The sequence below is a fragment of the Melampsora larici-populina genome (assembly GCF_000204055.1).
Source record: "Melampsora larici-populina 98AG31 unplaced genomic scaffold MELLAscaffold_2, whole genome shotgun sequence".
NCBI classification, from domain to species: Eukaryota; Fungi; Basidiomycota; class Pucciniomycetes; order Pucciniales; family Melampsoraceae; genus Melampsora; species Melampsora laricis-populina.
The window spans coordinates 3,024,764-3,042,847 of record NW_006768766.1 but is presented as its reverse complement, the minus strand read 5'-3'; the positions used below and the strand labels follow the sequence as shown (position 1 = coordinate 3,042,847).

The 18,084-nt window shown below is 44.3% G+C and overlaps 5 protein-coding genes across 5 annotated transcripts; 3 read left to right on the top strand and 2 right to left on the bottom strand.

Annotated features, from left to right (window-relative positions):
- Positions 1-1,356: 1,356 nt before the first annotated feature.
- Positions 1,357-2,337, bottom strand: MELLADRAFT_101998 (uncharacterized protein; the record flags this gene model as incomplete). Its single annotated transcript, XM_007404388.1, has 2 exons — positions 1,357-1,442; positions 1,782-2,337. The coding sequence occupies 2 exons, from the start codon at positions 2,335-2,337 to the stop codon at positions 1,357-1,359; spliced, it is 642 nt and encodes a 213-aa protein (XP_007404450.1).
- A 1,175-nt stretch (positions 2,338-3,512) lies between these two features.
- MELLADRAFT_89295 (uncharacterized protein) lies at positions 3,513-6,513 on the top strand (the record flags this gene model as incomplete). Its single annotated transcript, XM_007404548.1, has 2 exons — positions 3,513-6,433; positions 6,474-6,513. 2 exons carry the CDS (start codon positions 3,513-3,515, stop codon positions 6,511-6,513), a joined length of 2,961 nt encoding a protein of 986 aa, XP_007404610.1.
- Positions 6,514-6,592: 79 nt separating this feature from the next.
- Positions 6,593-7,995, top strand: MELLADRAFT_70697 (uncharacterized protein; the record flags this gene model as incomplete). The annotated part of the gene is made up of 2 exons (XM_007404549.1): positions 6,593-7,666; positions 7,743-7,995. The coding sequence occupies 2 exons, from the start codon at positions 6,633-6,635 to the stop codon at positions 7,747-7,749; spliced, it is 1,041 nt and encodes a 346-aa protein (XP_007404611.1).
- Positions 7,996-8,278: 283 nt separating this feature from the next.
- Positions 8,279-10,585, bottom strand: MELLADRAFT_70696 (uncharacterized protein; the record flags this gene model as incomplete). Its single annotated transcript, XM_007404387.1, has 5 exons — positions 8,279-8,767; positions 8,863-8,901; positions 8,977-9,385; positions 9,480-10,074; positions 10,141-10,585. The coding sequence occupies 5 exons, from the start codon at positions 10,307-10,309 to the stop codon at positions 8,741-8,743; spliced, it is 1,239 nt and encodes a 412-aa protein (XP_007404449.1).
- A 2,920-nt stretch (positions 10,586-13,505) lies between these two features.
- MELLADRAFT_89292 (uncharacterized protein) lies at positions 13,506-14,808 on the top strand (the record flags this gene model as incomplete). Its single annotated transcript, XM_007404550.1, has 5 exons — positions 13,506-13,580; positions 13,668-13,967; positions 14,050-14,277; positions 14,343-14,564; positions 14,632-14,808. 5 exons carry the CDS (start codon positions 13,506-13,508, stop codon positions 14,806-14,808), a joined length of 1,002 nt encoding a protein of 333 aa, XP_007404612.1.
- Between the last annotated feature and the right edge of the window lie 3,276 nt (positions 14,809-18,084).

Here is an 18,084-nt window from a genome sequence, read left to right as displayed (position 1 = left end):
GACTAGCTACTGACATAGGTAGAGGATCCGGTACCGTACAGCAACAAGCACACCCCCCAATACCAAGTACCAAAGTGTACCCCCCGAGTTCATAAACACCATGCGACGCCGCGCAAGACAGAACGAGACCACCAAGGGGAAAGTAACCAGACACATACTACCGTTAGTCCTATTCTGTAACAACCCGTTCATTCAGAAAGCTTACCGGTCCTTCGGTCCACCCCTTCCCAAACCTGACGCTACCACGTTCGCATGCTTCTGACCTAAAGCTACCCATTCCTTGCCTCCATTCCCTTCTCTCTTCCGGGCGTGTGCTGATGACGAAGGATACTGAGGATAACTCGCTCTAGGGTAATTTGCACGTCCCCTATTTCCACCCCTCTGTTTCCTCCCCTGTTTCCAGGTTTGCCTAGAACCGCTAGCCTCTTGAGAGTCGTCTGAATTAATTCTCGACTTTGTTTTCGGGTTCAGGTTCTCCTCCATCTCCTGGCCGGTCATGAAATCAAAGCCGAATTTCGGCTGGCCTACCACGTAGGGGTTACCCTTACATTTCAGGTCTCCTGCCGTTTGCGCGTCCCATTTCGCGTTGTCTTCTGCCTCCGATTGAAGGCCGTCTGGGAGAATCACTTCGTCTACGAGTTTCTTCTTCTTCCCGCTTGTCCTATTCTCGCTCGCTAATGGGTCACGAACTCGAAAGGTAACCGCCCTGACCGCCAGATGATAACGGAGGCCTACCATCCAGCACTTGTGTCTTCTAGCAATCGTGCTCACAATCGACTTGTGCTTCTCTACGTAAGTAGCATAGTCATTGTATTTGTAGCGTTCCTTCGCGTACCGAGCCTCCAGGTCGCAAGCCAGAATGAAATCCCCGTAAGTCATCTGCCTTTCCAGCTCTTCTCTAGACTTCATCTGACTATCCCACTTCAACTTGCCCGCCTTTGTTTTGCAGGTAGTCCGGTAGGCGTCGATGTAAGCCGCGTCGAATACGGTGAGAGGTACATAGTACCTCATACGTCTAAAGTTTTTCTCCCACTGGGACGGTAAATCGGGGAGATCGAAACCGGACAGGCTCTTGAAAGAGAAGGCGATGGGCTTCTCTTTCGCCGATTTCTTCTTCTCCGCCTTAGAAGAGACGGAACTCGCCGAAGAATCTTCATCTGAGGATGAATCTTCTCCAACCACCGAAGGTTGGCGCAGGTGGGACAAACCGTCTGAGGACGAAGACTCGGAGTCGGTCGACGAGGAGGTACGTTTCCTTTTCTTGGTCTTCTTCCTGTCCTCCTTACCCTCTCTCCCAGGCGACTTCTTTTTCTTGTCCTTCCCCCCTTCTTTCTCTTCTCCGTTTTCTCTTCTAACTTATCGATCTCCAGCTGACAGAGATCCAATTCTCTCCTCAGCTTCCTCACGTCTTTCGCCTTCCCAGAGTGAATCGAGTCCACCAGCTGATCCATCAAGGACTTGGATTGAGCCTTGGGTCTCTCCATCGTGGGGCTTTGAGACTTCGGCCTTCTTTTAGGGGCTTCTGCTACGGAACCACACCATCCAAAGGAAAAACACCGTCAGCGCTTCACGCTCTCATCGCCGGGGAATTTCTGCTACAACGTTCAGGGACGGAGCTAAGGCTTGCGCGGCTTCTACAGGAGACCTGGAGCTGGGATCCCTAGGCATACTGCCGGATCTCTATAAGAAATGCCCTTCAGGCCCTCGGAGCGACTGTGCGCTGCAACAAGATTGGTCCCCACCAAGGACTAATAACCTCTATGAAGCTGAATGACGCTCACCCTGGTCTCTCTCTATAAGTGAGCCATACCCTCTCTCCTTCTTCCATTCCAACACCTCGCCTTCTGAGGATGACTCTGATGACACCTTCCTTCCCTTCCCTTTCCCCTTCTTCTTCTTGGGGCTCTTGCGCTCCTTCAAAGCGGGTTTGCGTTGCTCCAGGAACGAGTCGTCCGAATCTGAGTCGGAATCTTCATCGCCCAACGATTCACCAGGATCCGTGTGGGTCAGGCCTTGAGCATCTTCCTTCTCCTCAACCTCTTCCCCCAGAGGGTCACCTCCTCCTTCGATTTCGGTCACTCCACCCCCGGTAGTCGTCAAGGTTGAGGGGCCTTCTAACTGCGGTTCGTCTCGAGTGTCCAATGTCCCGGGGATCGCCGGTTGAGAGCCACCTGCTTGGACTGTTCTCGATTCCGCTCTACGCTTTCTTCCTTCTGCTTGCTCCGCCGCTCTTGCCTCCTCAGCTAGTTTCTTCTCTTCCGCGAATTTGATTGCTTGCAACATTCTAGTGGACTTGTAATTGATTTTATTCGATTTTTCCTTCAGTTTCCGCCACATCCAGTGAGACACCCACAACTATGTATATAATGTGAAAAGGAAAATGCAAAAAGAAATAGGATTTCCACTTCCAATTTTCGGAATCTATCTAGTCTTCTTTCTTGAACTCTAGAGAGTGCGTAGATGTTTTAAGAATATGTTTTTAAAAGCAAAGAGAGAGATCTATAGGAGGTGTGCTAGATCTCTAAGGTGCGGAGTAGGAAAATTCGACAGAGAGGCGGGAAGAGAGAGGAGTTAAAAACTCTGACTCTCTCGCTCCCTTCTCTGTGCCCGAGACCTGTGACATGTTGCGTAACTGTCACAGGTGGGTTTTCCTATTCGCACCTGAAGCTTTTACATCCCTACGGAGATGGACTTCTGAGTGCCTCCGCAGGCTCTGGGCACACTTGGCAATTTCACCTATTCAGTACAGTTATATCGTTTTTCTTCCAAAAAATTTTTCTTTCCCGCCCACCACCCCGTTTCTCCATGGGTTAAGTTTCATGTGGCTACCTATCAATTTCTTTATCTATGTCTAGCTTATCAGTTCTCGAGTTGTTTTCAAATTTCTCTTCCCAAAAGGAGTGGGGAGCCTCCAGTGGAGAAGCTCAGCGCCTAGTGGCCACCCTCATGTACTCCAGCTCTATCCCTGCTCAGGCCCCGCCATTTCGGGCGCACACTTGCAATCCAGGCCTCAGGGCCACAATGCGTAGCACTCCTGTCCCCAAGCTACCCACACCAAACTGATTCCCCTAGTATCGTGTGAATGTTCAATGCTTGTAGTGTGTACCTGTATGTAGGATGTGATGTAACATATATGCGGTTTTAGCCAATGAGCGATCAAATTTAACTTTTTCTGAATTTGAGAGAAACTTCAACTTCACTTCATCAAGTTCTACATAATTCTTCATCAAACACTCAATCGGAACCTCATTTTCAACTTCATCAACCAACACAATTTCACCTCAAAAACTTGAACTAACCGTTGAATTCGAATATACTCCGACTCAGCTGCTGTTCTGTCAAACGCGTTATTTGGTTAGAGCCTGGCTAGTGGTGAAGTAAGAGACCATCATGTTTTGCAAATCCATCCGCCGTCTTACAGTGACCAACAATTTTGCTGATGATGTGTTTCTTTTCCTTTCTGCATTTGTTGGTTTATATAGTTCTTCATCGACATATTGTAGCTTGCCATCATGGCTATCATTGATCCTCCAAACTCAAAGCCTCATCAGATACATAGCACTACCGTCAGACCTAGTATATATGATTTACAAAACGATGAGTTCATGGAGCAGCTTACCAAAGAATCCAACAAGATCACACAGGGAAGCTCCTTCGCATACACCCAACCTTCCTCGTCTCTTAAACCTATCAAAAGCGGTGGAACGTCTAAAGCACCAGAAGTTCGAAAATCTAGATTCGCCCTCGAACGTGAAGCCGAACTAGAGGCCGCTCGCCAAAAGGCTGAGTCCGATATGCTACCCCTGTCTCAACAGGTTCCAACAGGAAGATTTCAACTTGATTTGAGTGATGATGAAGATATTCCCACAAGTGCTATGTCGGAACATAATGTCGATCAATTCGAAAAGAACATTCCATCTGCGAACTTTCGAAACCCACTTCTAGGGGAGATTGTTGAAAGAGATGACTTGACGGAACCAAATGACGACTTTGAGTCCAAATTTGAGCCCAGTGGATTTCCTAGCGCTGGACCCTCTGAACATTTTTCGATGAAATGCAAGCTCTCATCTCCATCAGCCGGGGAACTCCATGCTTCGAGCGACCAAGCGACCTTTGACTTCCCGATTCCTTCGTGTTCTACCAAGACAGTATCTTCCAGCTCCGAATTCTCTCTTGAGACCAAGACAAGTATTGCGGCTGAAAATCAATCAAATTTAGCAAACATGTCCGAAGCTGAAATCCTAGCGGCTCAAGCCGAGATCAAGGCTATGCTGATGAAGTCTAATCCTACCTTGTTGGAGCAACTACTCAAGAAGAACAATGTATCTACTTCTCAATGTAGCCAGCCCGATTATAAAAATGACACTATTCCTGATCATTCAAATGACATAAAGTCCCGTCAGAAATCCACTAAGCGTGTCCAATTCTCAGATGATATCCTCGTATCCTCTTCTGAAGATTCAACTCCCATCAAACCTGGGCAAGAGTCGTCTTCATCAGCCGTCACCCATGAGACTCACGGACCGACTAAATCCAACTCCAAAGCTGCATGCTCGCATCAAGCCATCCATACGTTGGCCAAGACTCAATTCAATTTCGATATCAAGGGGCAGATGCTGCCAGGAAGGCTCAGTGATGATGTCGATTCGACAACAAACCAATGTGATGACATTCATCCACAACGGGCGGAGAGTTTCAAACTTCAGCAGCTGTTTGGATTCATCATGTCATCAGTTCCATCCCAGCGAGTAATGGGGTTCAAGATCATGACACGGATCACTGACCGATACTTAGGCATTCAAAACGAAAGTCGCAAGGAGGTCGCCGTCTTTGGAGAAACGGAATTGCAGCCTGCAATTCCAGATATGATCTTGGCATCATCCCACGCCTTGGGCGAAAAAAATGTGGGCCTAGCGGACAGCGCGCTGATGCTACTTTACTCCGTCTCGTGTGGATTACTATCAATTAAGCATAATAACCCGAAATCTTTGCCGGCATCCAAATTAGAGTGGATAGAAGAATTATTCACTAAGCTTGACATTTTGGCCAAGATCCAGTCACACTTTCGATTTCAAGTCTTATCTAAATTTTCCTTAATTGTCATGGTCAAATTGTTGAATACTATCATTCAATTAGGAGATTCGGCGCGAGTCTCTGAAGAGATCACCAGAAGATCTATGCTTCTTGAGGACATCATTCAGCTCTTGGTCTCAGTTCCCTGGCCACCTGTCACAAGCCACCGATTTGAAGTGCCGAGCTTGGACTGCCTCCATCTGTTGCACACTTTAGCTCTCTCCTCACGGCAATGTAGCCAGTCTTTAGTCGATCGCGGACTTTTGACTCCTACGTTTCGCTTTCTCGCCTTGCCGTATTGGACCCTAGACATTTCCGCGCATTCAGACTCTACATTGATGATGGCCAACTTCATGAGGCAGCAATTCATCCTCATATCTACCTTTGCAGCATATGGTCTCGGTACAAGTCTAAGGACCACTTTAGATGCGTTATTGCGACCGATCACGCTTGGTCTTCAGAAAAGGCTCTCGGTCGCTATTGATATGGCCACTACCAATGTCGATGGTTCTGATTATCGAGTTGTTGGGGAGTTAGAGCTCATCTCAGCTTATCTAGACTTGTTAAGGAATTGGATGCGATGTGCAAACGATCCTCACGTCATCGTCCCTCCTCATAGCATTAATTGGTCACAAGTTACCGAATGGAGCGTCGACAGCATTGAATTTATAGAGATCTGCTTAAAAGAAAGACACGCCGTTGATGTGGCTCCGAATACGAGTTCAAGATACATGTCGAACAGTGTTCTCGCAAGCGCCTGCGACTTATTAGTTGAATACTTGACAGGATCCTTGAAGAAGAATAGCCACATTACTGAATTCCTGACACAACTCTCCCGACTGGGATCCCAGTTACAAGAGCGTCTTCAGCGATCTACCGAACGTGTCCTTTCCGTGTCCAATGACGCCAATAAACTTGCTCAGAAAGCTCAATGTCATGACGATGCTCGCCTGATCACGAGCATGGCTCGACTTTATTCATGTATACAACTTACCCACCATGAAGAACTACGCAACGGCTTCTCTTCATGTAATGATGTGGAGGATTGGTATCCCAATGAGGACGATTTCGCCCTAGCTTGTCAATCAGCGGCTAACGCCGATCAACTATCCACTGTTCCCAGTAGCTTTTGTCTCCTATACAAGCAGCTGGAGACTAAAATGCCGGATTGGATGTGTGCTGCCAGCCTACTGCTGCGTAACTCTGACGGTGATATGATCCTATCGGCGATTACGACCACGATCGACCATCTTCAAAGCGCAATCACAGCATCAGACTTCAGTGATTCCAACGATCTACTTACGGCGGCAGAAAGCGAAGAGCAGGGCTTGGCGCCTGACATCGAGCTCTTGCGCCCTTTGTACGAAGCATATGTCAATGAATGCGCCATATCTACAGAGGTGTCTTACCCGACCCCTCAGCAGACGCGATTGCTTATGAAACAGTCTGATCAGCCGGCGTTCGTGCTCTCATCCACATGGCCCTTGCTCGCACTCAACTTTCTCACCCAAGTATACCTCAAGTCCTTGATAGGTGACGTAAAACCTACGCAGATCAGTATGCTGAACCGTTTGGCAAGAGCAACATTTGCATTAGCAGTCTTTGTTCGATCTACCCTTTGTCGCATTCAAAAACAATCCTCAACGCTATCTTTAATCCTTAATCCGATGATAGGCGATGATATATCCACATGGAAGACCATCTTATCAACGCTGATCGTTTTGAACTCGCAGAACGGCTGGGAAATGGGAGCCGAATTCTCGAATGACCATAATTCGCAGTCAATATTTGATGACGAGATCGCATGTCGACTGTTGATGAAGTTCATATCCCCATTCCAATTCAAATCTAGACGATCCGATCATCTCAACCTATGTGCAGACCCAAAGCCCCTCATTGCTCAAGCCAAAAAACTGTCGAAAGATGACGAGATGGAACTTTATTCTATATTCACTGACATTTTGGGTATCTATGACTCTAGCTCCTTTGCGAATCCAGTCTTTTCGATACTCCTGATTCCATTCTGCGACATGAGACATTCCATCGATTTTCGACGTCTTCTCTTCAAAGATTATGTTCATATCTTGACACACCTTCAAGTCGGACTAGACGAGGTCATGATTTTAGACGCCAATTTGCCTGATATTCGATCTTACCTGTATCCTATTGAGACAGACGAAGACATGATCACAATTTTCACGCAACTGATTGGTGAAAGATCTCCCATCAAACGCGAGACACACTCTTTCTTGTACCTCTATTTGGTTCATCATGTCTCTAGTCTGATATGGTGCTCGACACTAACAGTGGACCACAAACCAAAGCTACCAGCTCGCCTCTTGACGATGATCCTGAATCAATGTACCGATCAAGTGATTTGTGATGTGCTTGGGTACAGCCAAATGTCCTCTCAAGCTGAGAAGGCTCCTGAAGAACTCATACAACCACCCAGCTGTTATGGGGCAGTCGATGAAGGTCGTATCTCACAGCGTATCATGTTGATCAAGGAGACGCAAAGTCAGGTATGCATTGACAAAGCAATAGTGTCTTTCAGGCAGCTCGAACTTAGACTCAATACAAGTTCACCCCCTAGGTCAGTTCTTGATAGTATGAGATTGCCATCAATTTGTTTGCCTTACTGACTATGACGAATTTTTTTAACACAATAGTAATTGATATGAAAGATGCAATGCACACGGAGCTCGAGAAGAGTTTCAAAAAAGGCGATGTATTCATCACCAGGCCGTGCATTCGAATTTAAATTTTATTTACGAAAAATGTGTTTTCTGGAGTTGTTTGTAATTTGTTTAATATCATGTTCTGTGTTATGTCGAGTTCTTTGAGATTTATCTTTTTAGTTGTATCAATTGTGTACATGAGTTAGGAGAGAATGAACGAAGTTTTGATTTGGAGTTGCAATGGACAATTACAAAAAGAGAGAAGCAAGAGCCCAGTCAAGATATCAAAGGTAGAGTCCATACCCGGAATAATATACGGATACAATGACTCATGAGAGACTCAGTATGCCAAAGGCGCTGAAGCTAGGGAGGATACAAGTCGGTGTACTGGTTGAAAGCCAGACCCGTGCACTCAATTTGATGGTCTCTGATATTGTGTTTTGGGAGGCCGTTTGTTTGTGATCTAGATGATGCACGAGGTGATCTAGTCTATTGAGTTTGACCATCCTAGCTGTATCAATCTTTGTACTAAATTCAGGAAATAACGAACGAAGTTTTGATTGTCTGTAATTTAAATAAATGAAAGATTACAAAGAGTGAGATTGGAAGTAGACATGCAGTCAAGACAGCAGGCACAGACTTTATACCAGGTATGATGTACAAATACAACATAAGTTGGTGAGTGAAGAAACGCAAAGAAATTGATCAAGTCACTATTCAATAGGAAGGGAAAAAAAACTAATATATTCCTCAGAAATATACGGGTTGGTAGAGTAAAACATTCAAGGGATTTCTATACGCTTGTGAAGCGGAAAGGAAGAAGAACACGAATGGAAAAGAAGGACTTGATTAAAGTAAAGTTCAGCTTGGAATAATTTGAATTCTTAAGCCAATGGCCCAGTCTGTATATTCACGTAGAACATAACATATATAATCGACATCGAGATCTATGAACCAGCAGCCACCCCGGAAGCCTTATTTTTCGAAAATTAACTGGCGAAGGGAATAGACATGACCTGTTCAAATGCGATCATCCGCATCATGAGCTCAGTCAATGGGCGGCGAAGTGGAGTTAAAAGGCGAAGAAGGGTGTTTTTTTAGTGTTGCTTACAGGACGTAGCCTTGGTGGGCGAGGTGGAGGAGAAGGCTTCTGTGGGACGAAGCGTGTGAAACAGTGATTAGTAGGAAAGCAAAAGCCGTAGCATATTCAAAAGCTAACACTTACTGATGGTAATAATTTAGAGTTCGAGGAGTTTGTCCCTATGGTATGAGTTGTCGAGGAGTAACTCGACACAGAGGATGCCAAGATAGAATTAGCAGGATTCGTTTCGGCGAGTGTCCATTCATGATAACTCGTTTCACAACTACCGCGAATGGAAGGCTCAAAATACTGGCTGTCCTCGTTCTGATTGATATGACGAAATGCGCTAGGAGAAGAGATTTGCACCGATGTGAGATTAATCTTGCTAGGTGTCGAATTCAATAGATTAAACTCGGTTTCTTTGTTTCGACGCCAAAAGAATAAACCAGATCTAGATTTTGTCTTCAGAGGAGGAGGTAACGGAGATGGATCGTGGAGAGCTTCTTTCTGATTGGAGCTGCTATAGTCAGGGAATGTTTTCTTGGCGTACGGTCTGCGTTTTGGGAAGCGTGTCAGGGAAGATGCAATTAGTATCAATTGTCTCACAGAAAGTCATAGGTTTATTCTAGTATCAAGGTAGGACTGACTCTTTGTCTACCGGTGATGTTGTCGATCCTGTTTCGTTAGTCAAAAATTGTTCAAGGGAAAGTTCTTCTGTCTGATTATCTACGATGTAGGGTTGGATTTGCCATTGGATCGAGTCACTGCTCTTCAGTGAAAAGTGCGACATAAAGGAAAGCTTCTTTTTTAATCCCTTGGTTTTTGTGTTGGAATCTCCCGACGATTCGAAGAAGTATTTTCGCAAGGAAGACGAGCTCTTTGAACTTTTCATCTTTGGTGGTTCAGGTTGATTAGCTTCTGAGAGCTCTTCCACCTCATCGTCCAGCTGGACAAGACGGGAAACAGCTTCCACAGAAGCTCTGACAGAGTTAGTCGACCTGAATAAGTTCTTAGATCTCGAAAGTGATCGTTTGACGGATGCTGGAGTTTGAATCTTCCATTCCCAAGTAGGGCTCTCAGGTTCGATGTTGGTTGCATCGCGAGCTTCTATCAATTGAAATCCATCCTCGAGTGAGGGTGTTCGAACTAGCATCAATTGCTCAGTACTATCATTGGATTGACAAGAGTAATTTGAGATTGAACAGGCCGAATTCGAAGAAGGCTGTAGATGCTGGCTGGACGCTATTGTGAAAGGCTCTAAGTGAAAGTCGCTAAAATGTGATTTCCTGGAGAAGAAGTCCTCCTCACCTGAAAGGGTTGGATAACCGAAGCGGGGTAGACTGTTTTTTTTACGAGCATGCTCTACATCTGAAGTAACTTTGTGGTCTGGCGCATCTTGCAGAGGCTGAAATTTCCCTGCAGCCGTACTTCTTGATAAATAATTTCTTTGTGGTAACATATATTCAAACTTCGACATCGGAGTAGAATCGGATGAAGGATCTGATGAAGAACCTGATGAGAATGAGGATCGATTTGAAGTCTGGCCGAGCTGATCCCTAGAGGCTTCCAACACAGTAGAAACCTTACAAAATTGATAGCGGGGCTTAGAAACGTCAGAAGCCTCGGGAATATGTCTATGAAGTTATGTTACGAAAATAATATAAAGATAAAGTCGCCAAAGATATTATTAGTGAGGAAAAAAGAAATGTTCCGATCAGAAGAGATTGTGGATAAGACGGGGGGAATAGGTTGGAGGTTGGCACAAGAGTGGTCAATTATGTATACCAATGGATTGTGAGATATGATACCGGGTCAAATGGAATGGGTCGCAGGACTTACACGGGCGATATAATTCCACTTGGCTTTCCGCGTTGATCACAATTCCTCACCGTGACGGGGGAAGAATAGCGACGGAGAATTGACTAAGGATCACATCAAAAGCAATCATCTTTCCAATTTCAGAATTCCATACAAAAGGGTAGCTAGGGCGAGGGAAAAGATTGACGCACCGAATCTAATTGGGATCCTTTGAAAGATTCTGGTGAAAGATCAAGTCCACGAGCCGGACGACTTATACTCAATGAGGAGGAGGAGCAGATTTTCGCGGTGACTTGGGCCTGCTGCATGTTGTGCAGCTAATGATGTTGCGACAAGCAAGAAACTCTCAGAGTCAGAGCTGGAATTTCGCCGGAAGACTTGTCCAGATGCGTCGCCCTAGTGTACTATTATCGGCTGATCCCACAGCGTGAAAAATTAGCTTTTGTCCTCGAGAGCCAAAAATTTATACTAGAGCTCTATGGAGTAGTCAGGAAATGAAGAATGGATTGAGGCTTCACTCACGTGCACTTTGATTTACTCGGTTTGGCGTAACACTGCGAGATTGATCTTGACAAAATGTATGACCTAAAAACAAGGTGAAGTAGCAGTGGATCGAAAAAGCAGATGTCATATGATCGCTTAGCATACGAAGTGCGATGCAGTGGAAAGCTGATGAAATCATACCTTGGTAGAAAGACGAACAACCACCGCTAGGGGCGATGTCCTTTGAAGGGGATATAGAGCCAAGGCTTTCTCGGGGGTGAGGAAACGGTGTGGATGATCTCTTTGGTTTGTCTCATCTTTCATCATCGCTTTGTATCAATCAAGGGAGTGTGTCTATTTCCATTCCGGGATATGGTGGTCGACAGGATGAAGTACATTCTAGGTATATCCCGAAACCATTGGACGATCAATGATATACCTCACAAAAAACTGATCACAAATGAGACAATTGGTGCTTTGCTTGCATCTACGGCCTAGCTATGCAATCGCGATGCTACTCCCTACATGATACATCTGTGAAAAGTAGAATTCAAAAATAAGTTGCTTGGAGCACCGGCAACATCCGAGCTTTGCGGTTGGTCACGCTGGAAGCCAACCTGGAAGTTGCTTCAGAGACCAAATTCCAGACCGAGTTACACATCAACGATGTGTGGACCTCCATCTTGTGAGAGGCTATGATTGCTGGCATGGACTGCTGATACCGACGCAGACCTTGTGTTGTGATCAAAGATGATCCTACTCCAATACTTCTTCCAACGCTCTCGACCGCCATCAACCCTGTGCCAGCAACGCAACGCACCGCAACACGAGTGTTTTTTGGTGCGTTGCTCCGCAACACGCAGCACAAACCTGCATTACATGCTGCGCTGCGGTAAGTACCGCAACAACAAAAGGTGAGGTCAGGTTGCGCGGCGCCTTGACCGTCGCGCAACGCAACAGGCGCAACAGCGCCAAAAAAACGCCGAACTGTGATTTTTTTTGGGCAGCAACGCAACAAATGTTGTTGCGGCCCAAAAAATCCATCGATTTGACAAATGATGGTGCGCTGCGGGTCAGGCCGCAACCTAGAATTTGATTCTATGTTGCGCTGCGGTCAGAAAAACCGCAACGCAGGCGCAGCGCAACACGCAACACCTGCGTTGCTGGCCCAGGGTTGCCGCCATTCCTCCACTTTAGTTCTTTCACTTAGGTCTATGAGATTTTCCCTTATATCAAAGTTCTCATCATAGCTGTTTTCTGGTCAGCATATAGTATGAGGTTTGTAATCATGCCACGTATTTTCCATTCCGCGCTGTATATATGGACGTCAGAAAAATATGAATCGATAGATGTACATTTTTACAATGACTCGCAGATTCTTCCAGTGTCAGTTGACGGAGTGAATACTAAGAGTTCCTCATAAATCTTCCAGCTTGCTTGCGGGAGCTCATCATTCCGTCATTGGTGAGCTATGCCTGTGGCCAAGAAGAACATCTGAAGTTTGCAACTCGGATATTACTCACTGCATCTTTTTAACGGAAGCAGAAAGCAATTTATTCACATTGTTAAATTCAAACATCACATACTTTAACCACCACCGGCCCAGAAAAACCATTTCAATCAAGGGTATGAAAGATCTATGGGATTATCCAGTTCAGGTAGAGAAGGAATTGAAATATGTGTTCAACATCCATTCAATGTAGGAGATCATCACAAATGCATATATCCTCTTGATTGGAGAAGTCACCTGTGCGGATATAAGATCAACCCTCCTCGCCAGCAATCAATCTTCAACCTTGCAATGCAACATCTGAAAGGTGTGGCTGAGATTTAAGTCTGAGGGTACGAGCTTTGGAAGAAAAAGTAACAGCAGATCATGAGAGAAATGATGAACCCGCTTGTTTGGTCCTAGAATGACACAGGCGTAGAAAGATGCGCGGCAATGCGATGCAAGCAACCACCCATATGCCAACTATATCACCAGGTCAGCAGATGCTGAGCTAGCCTAGAAATTTTCAAGTCAGCTATCAGTTGATCTAAGTTCGGGGACTCGTGACTACTTCCTGATCTAAAGCTAACATCTGAAGCAGATGCATGGATAGCCTCTGAAGCCATTTAATTTTGTATGAGTCCCGAGTCATAATGTTGCTTCCAAGGAACCTGTTGATCACAAGTGATCCGGACCCTCGGACTCCGGGCCGGATCTACCACAGCAACACCCCACGTATGCTAGTAAGCTGTATATGTATGTGCTTATAGCGCGTGCTGACTGTAGCGATAAAATTGTGCACATTTTTTTTCTCTTTGGTGAAACATTCGAGATACTCATAAACCTTGCCTAATCGACCTTTTCTTATAATCTTTGACCAGTCATGGCTCGATCCGATAATAAGCGAAAAAATGATGGAAAGAGGGATGAAGATTCAGATACGGAAATGGTGGACGAGGTGAGCATGACCTAAACGCCGCATATATTTGTCTTACGCTTGCAAAACTAACACAATTTTGATCGTCTCTGTTGACCAAAATATCAGACTATCGATGTTACATTCGAATTTTGTGATCTGAATCCAATCGACTACCATGCCCTCAAACATCTTATATCTCAACTATTTTGTATAAATTCATCTATATCTTCTGAAGCCGAACAAACTACTCCAATCTTACCATCGAAAGCTCAATTGAAACCAGTTCCAAAAGATATCGATATTGGGGAATTGACGGATATCCTGCTGGGTGATCAAAAAGAATGGGTCGGCGGAACAGTAAAATGTGACGATGAAAGTAGTGATCCTTACTCATTTGCAAGTGTCTTGGATCTTCGGGCTCACCAGGTCCGTGAACTCTCGACCAGGACAAATTCATCAACCTGGATAAATTCCAACTGACCTTTTTTCTATTCATGCGGTCGTCCAGTCCAAATCATCAGTATCTGCACTAACGTCCTACTTGATGTCATCTATAGCCTCAAATAAATCATGTGCCGTGTCACAAGACCTAATGAAAACAATCGAAAAGGATTTAAAGCCAGAGGGGAAAGGTGTCGGGCTTTTGCTGTCTGAACGTTTGATCAATATGCCTGTGCAAGTCATGCCTCAACTTCTTGCACAGATAGGAAACGAGATCAAACATGCTCAATCAAAAGTAAGTTTGTTTCTTACCCTGTAACAAAGCGCACCAGTCCTAAATTCATCTATGTCTTTCCATAGAACGCCCCCGGTTTCAATTATAGTCAGCTTTTGGTTCCCTCTCGAGTTTTCTTCCCACCTCAGGAAAGCCAGGATGCAGAGCAAGCCAATGCCACCTTCGAACGAGTTGAAACCTCGGATTCTAAGCAGAACAAGCCAAAGAAGAAGAAAATGGATAAGATGGTAGAGGAGGACGAGAATGAACGCTGTCTTTACCATCCCGAGGACCACATCATATCACAGGTTCAGTCAAACTCCAATTCTAGTATTTCTTATACTATTCTGATGCTTTCTGTTCTCTTTCAATCAGTTTGCCTCCCATACAGTCCACTTCACCTTGCCTACGGATGAAGGCAAGACTCAAACCAAGAATTCTGATGCACCAGATTTTGGTGTCAAACAGGAAGGCAGGCTGATGCTGATAGACTTATCTAAATGGGATCAAATGATCCTCAGTCTGATGACATACATTGGTGTTCAAGCTTAATTGATATCTCCAATGATGGTTTTTCTTGTCTTTGGCCATTTCTCCACGTGATTGTTTGATTGCCCATGCAGCTCTGCATGGGCACAAGAACAATCAAAGCTGTGTGTGAAACCTGTATTTGTAAAAAAACTTCAAACCATACACTCCAGGGGAAGATTCATCAATCTGACAATTGAGTGTTTCTGGTTGAAGAAGCAATCAAAGGCCAACAATGAGCCTAAGGCCACAATGGAATTCCACAGGAAAATAGCAGGTGTGGGTGATTGAGGCTGAGACATCCACAAAGGGAGACTGTTTGAGTAGGCCCTTGACTTTCCCCCAAAATTGTGGAGGATCCCAATGGGAAGACCCCTCCCAAAAGGGGAGTGAAAAGAGATTTTTGGATTAAGGTAACAGTCAACAAAATCAGGGTTGCACACAAGGTCAGGCATCATGTTTTACAAGAGCTCTTGTGCAAAAGTAAGCGTTTTTCGGGTCGGGGCTCAGGCTGAATAAGGACCCTGGAATGCACCTGAAGATCTGGATAACAAAAAAAGTGGGGTTTTGAGGGACTTTTTGTCATATGTAGGTGACCAAAAAAGGGATTTTTGGCCAAATTTCTCCAAAATGTGGGTGTTGTGAAAGGGGAGTTTTGAGGTACAAGGATGTGATCTGGGTGAATTGGAAGGGGATTTTATAGGGTTACGTTTGCCCAGGTTTCTCCCTCTCCACATGCTCAGATCTGCAAGGATCCACCAAATTTTGAAATCCCAGCAATCCAAACTCCTCTGACCTTCTGATTCCATCACACATCTGTGAACACCTCCACCCCACATATAGACATACACTTACTATAAATACAAACGAAACATGTTATCATTTGATCAAACTCTGCAAAAGATTCTAGACCTGTGCAAACACTACCCTGGTCTTCAATAAAGAAATTGTGAAGATTTAATCTTCATCTGTTTCTCCAATGCTCTACTTGCCAACAACAACAAAGGAGTTATTCCAATAGTCATGTACAACATGCTTGGCTCTGTTCATTATAAATGGTAGATTGACCAATACTATGATGAATTTGCCAAGCTGAAATCCCGGCCCAGCAATAGAAAGGTTTCTGAATGAATTATTACATACATGTCTTTGTGCTCCAAGGAGTTGTAATTACTACTTGCAGCCCCCAGCTACTCAAACTTGATCAAGTACCAATTGTGCCGGGGTTTATAGGCAGGCCAGAGACTGCCACAGACTTCAAGAGAATTTCAAATGGGATTCAGAATAAATTCAAACAATTTTCAAAATATTTTCAACCAGGTTTTTTAGTATCTTCAAACCACTTTTACCCTTGTCCAGAGTTGGAGGACTAATATATTGCATTTCCAAATTTCTTTGAAAAAAGTTCAATCTGTAGAATCCAATTCTGAGATAATCTCCAGAGAAATCTCAAAATTTTGGGTATGCTCACAAATTTCCTGCCATAAAACTTGTTTATTGCAGTAGATAGAGTTTGAAACTTTGGAGAATCCTAATGGTATCACTCACACCCCTGCACCAAACTGTAGTTCAAGGATATTGCAATTTCAAATTTCTTTGAAAAACACTTTGATCTTCAGAATCATTGCTCAAAAGATCCCTAAAACAATATGACCAAAATGAATATCCTTATCAATGGTTCCTGCAAACTTCAATCACACATGGCAGATCATAATGGTACATGGTACATCCCTGTATGGAGCAGTAGTGAGGTCCACAGAATGCTAGAGGCTCCTGGGTAGCCATCAAGGCTTGGGGGCCATGAGCCATGACTGTATACCCTGACTCTCCAGGGCTTGAACACAAGTTTTGGCTGGCCATCAAGCGGCCACAAGCCCTTGCAGCCAGCCCTACCTGCATGGGGCTTGGGCACATGCCTTGTGGCTCCTTGATATTACAGCAAAGAACACTCTGTGGGTGGGATCTGCCAGACTCCCTACATCCATCTGTGGTGATGAACAGGGTTTACAGGGGAAATTGTTATATATGCTCAAGATGGTAAGATTATTTTGGAGACTCTTTTGAACCATTATTTTAATGATAAAAGTATTGTTTGGAGAAATCTATAGTTATAATATCCTTGCACTACCGCTCCATACAGGGGTGTAAGTGGTACCATGAGGATCTGCCAGACTTTTGAAATTTGTCTATGCAGATAAACAAGGTTTATGGAAAAAAATTGTGTGCATACTCCAGCTTGCAAGGGTTTTGAAGTTTGTTTGAACTATTATTCCAGAAATCAAGCTTTTTTTCAAAGAAATTTGGAATTGTATTATATGAACACTACAACTCCACACAGGGTGTAGGTATTATTTACCATTAAGATCTTCCACAAATTTTGCATCTGTCTACAGGGATAAAGTCAACTTACAGCAGGTTTGGAAAGATAGCATTTAGCAGACATTTTTCATCTGTCTATCACAATAGAAAAGGTTCATACAGAGGCTTTGTGAAGGTAGTAAAAATTATAACATTCAATCAAGATTCCAAAAATCAAAGTTTTACAAAGAAACGTAGAATTACAAAAATTGCGGGGATAAACAAGGTTCACAACAGACTTTGTAAAGATGGTAGCAATTGTTAGGTTGGTTGGAAGATTTTTCAAACTTCCATCCTTGGCATGAAAGTCATCTTAAGGGAATTTGGAATTGTCTTAGCTTGGCAATAAGCTCTGGACAGGTGAGTCAAAAAGGCAAGGCTGATTATGGCAGACCATAGAGCTCAGTAATCAGTGGCTTGAAGTTCATTGGTTTTGAGTTATCATTTGGTCAATAGATATGATATGGTCATTTCTTCACACCTTTCCACATTGGGCTACAGGCTAAAGATGGAAGTTAATCTGGTTTCTACCTGAATTTCTTTGAGAACATCCTGAAGTTGTGGGAGTCTTGGAACTGCAGGTGACTAGTAGCTGGGGGCTGTGACTACAAATCAATCATATCTAAAGATCCAGGCCTGACATACTGGAATACAATGCTGCAATGCATATGTGGAACCCATGTGTTCTTCAACAACTCTTTCTTTGCTTTTGTTTTCCAATGCGGGTACCAAAAAGGGGATTTTCCAAGATTTTTTCAAAATCTGACAAGACAAAGCAGATTTTCTTTGTCACCCACATTGAATGGTGCATTCAATTTCCAGGGTCTCCCACATATGTCTTTGAGCTCTCTCATCCCCAGAGAAGGCATGTCAATATAGCTGAATGCTAGGATCTGTGCCCATGATGTTACCCTTTTTATTGAAGGACATCTGCTCTTACCA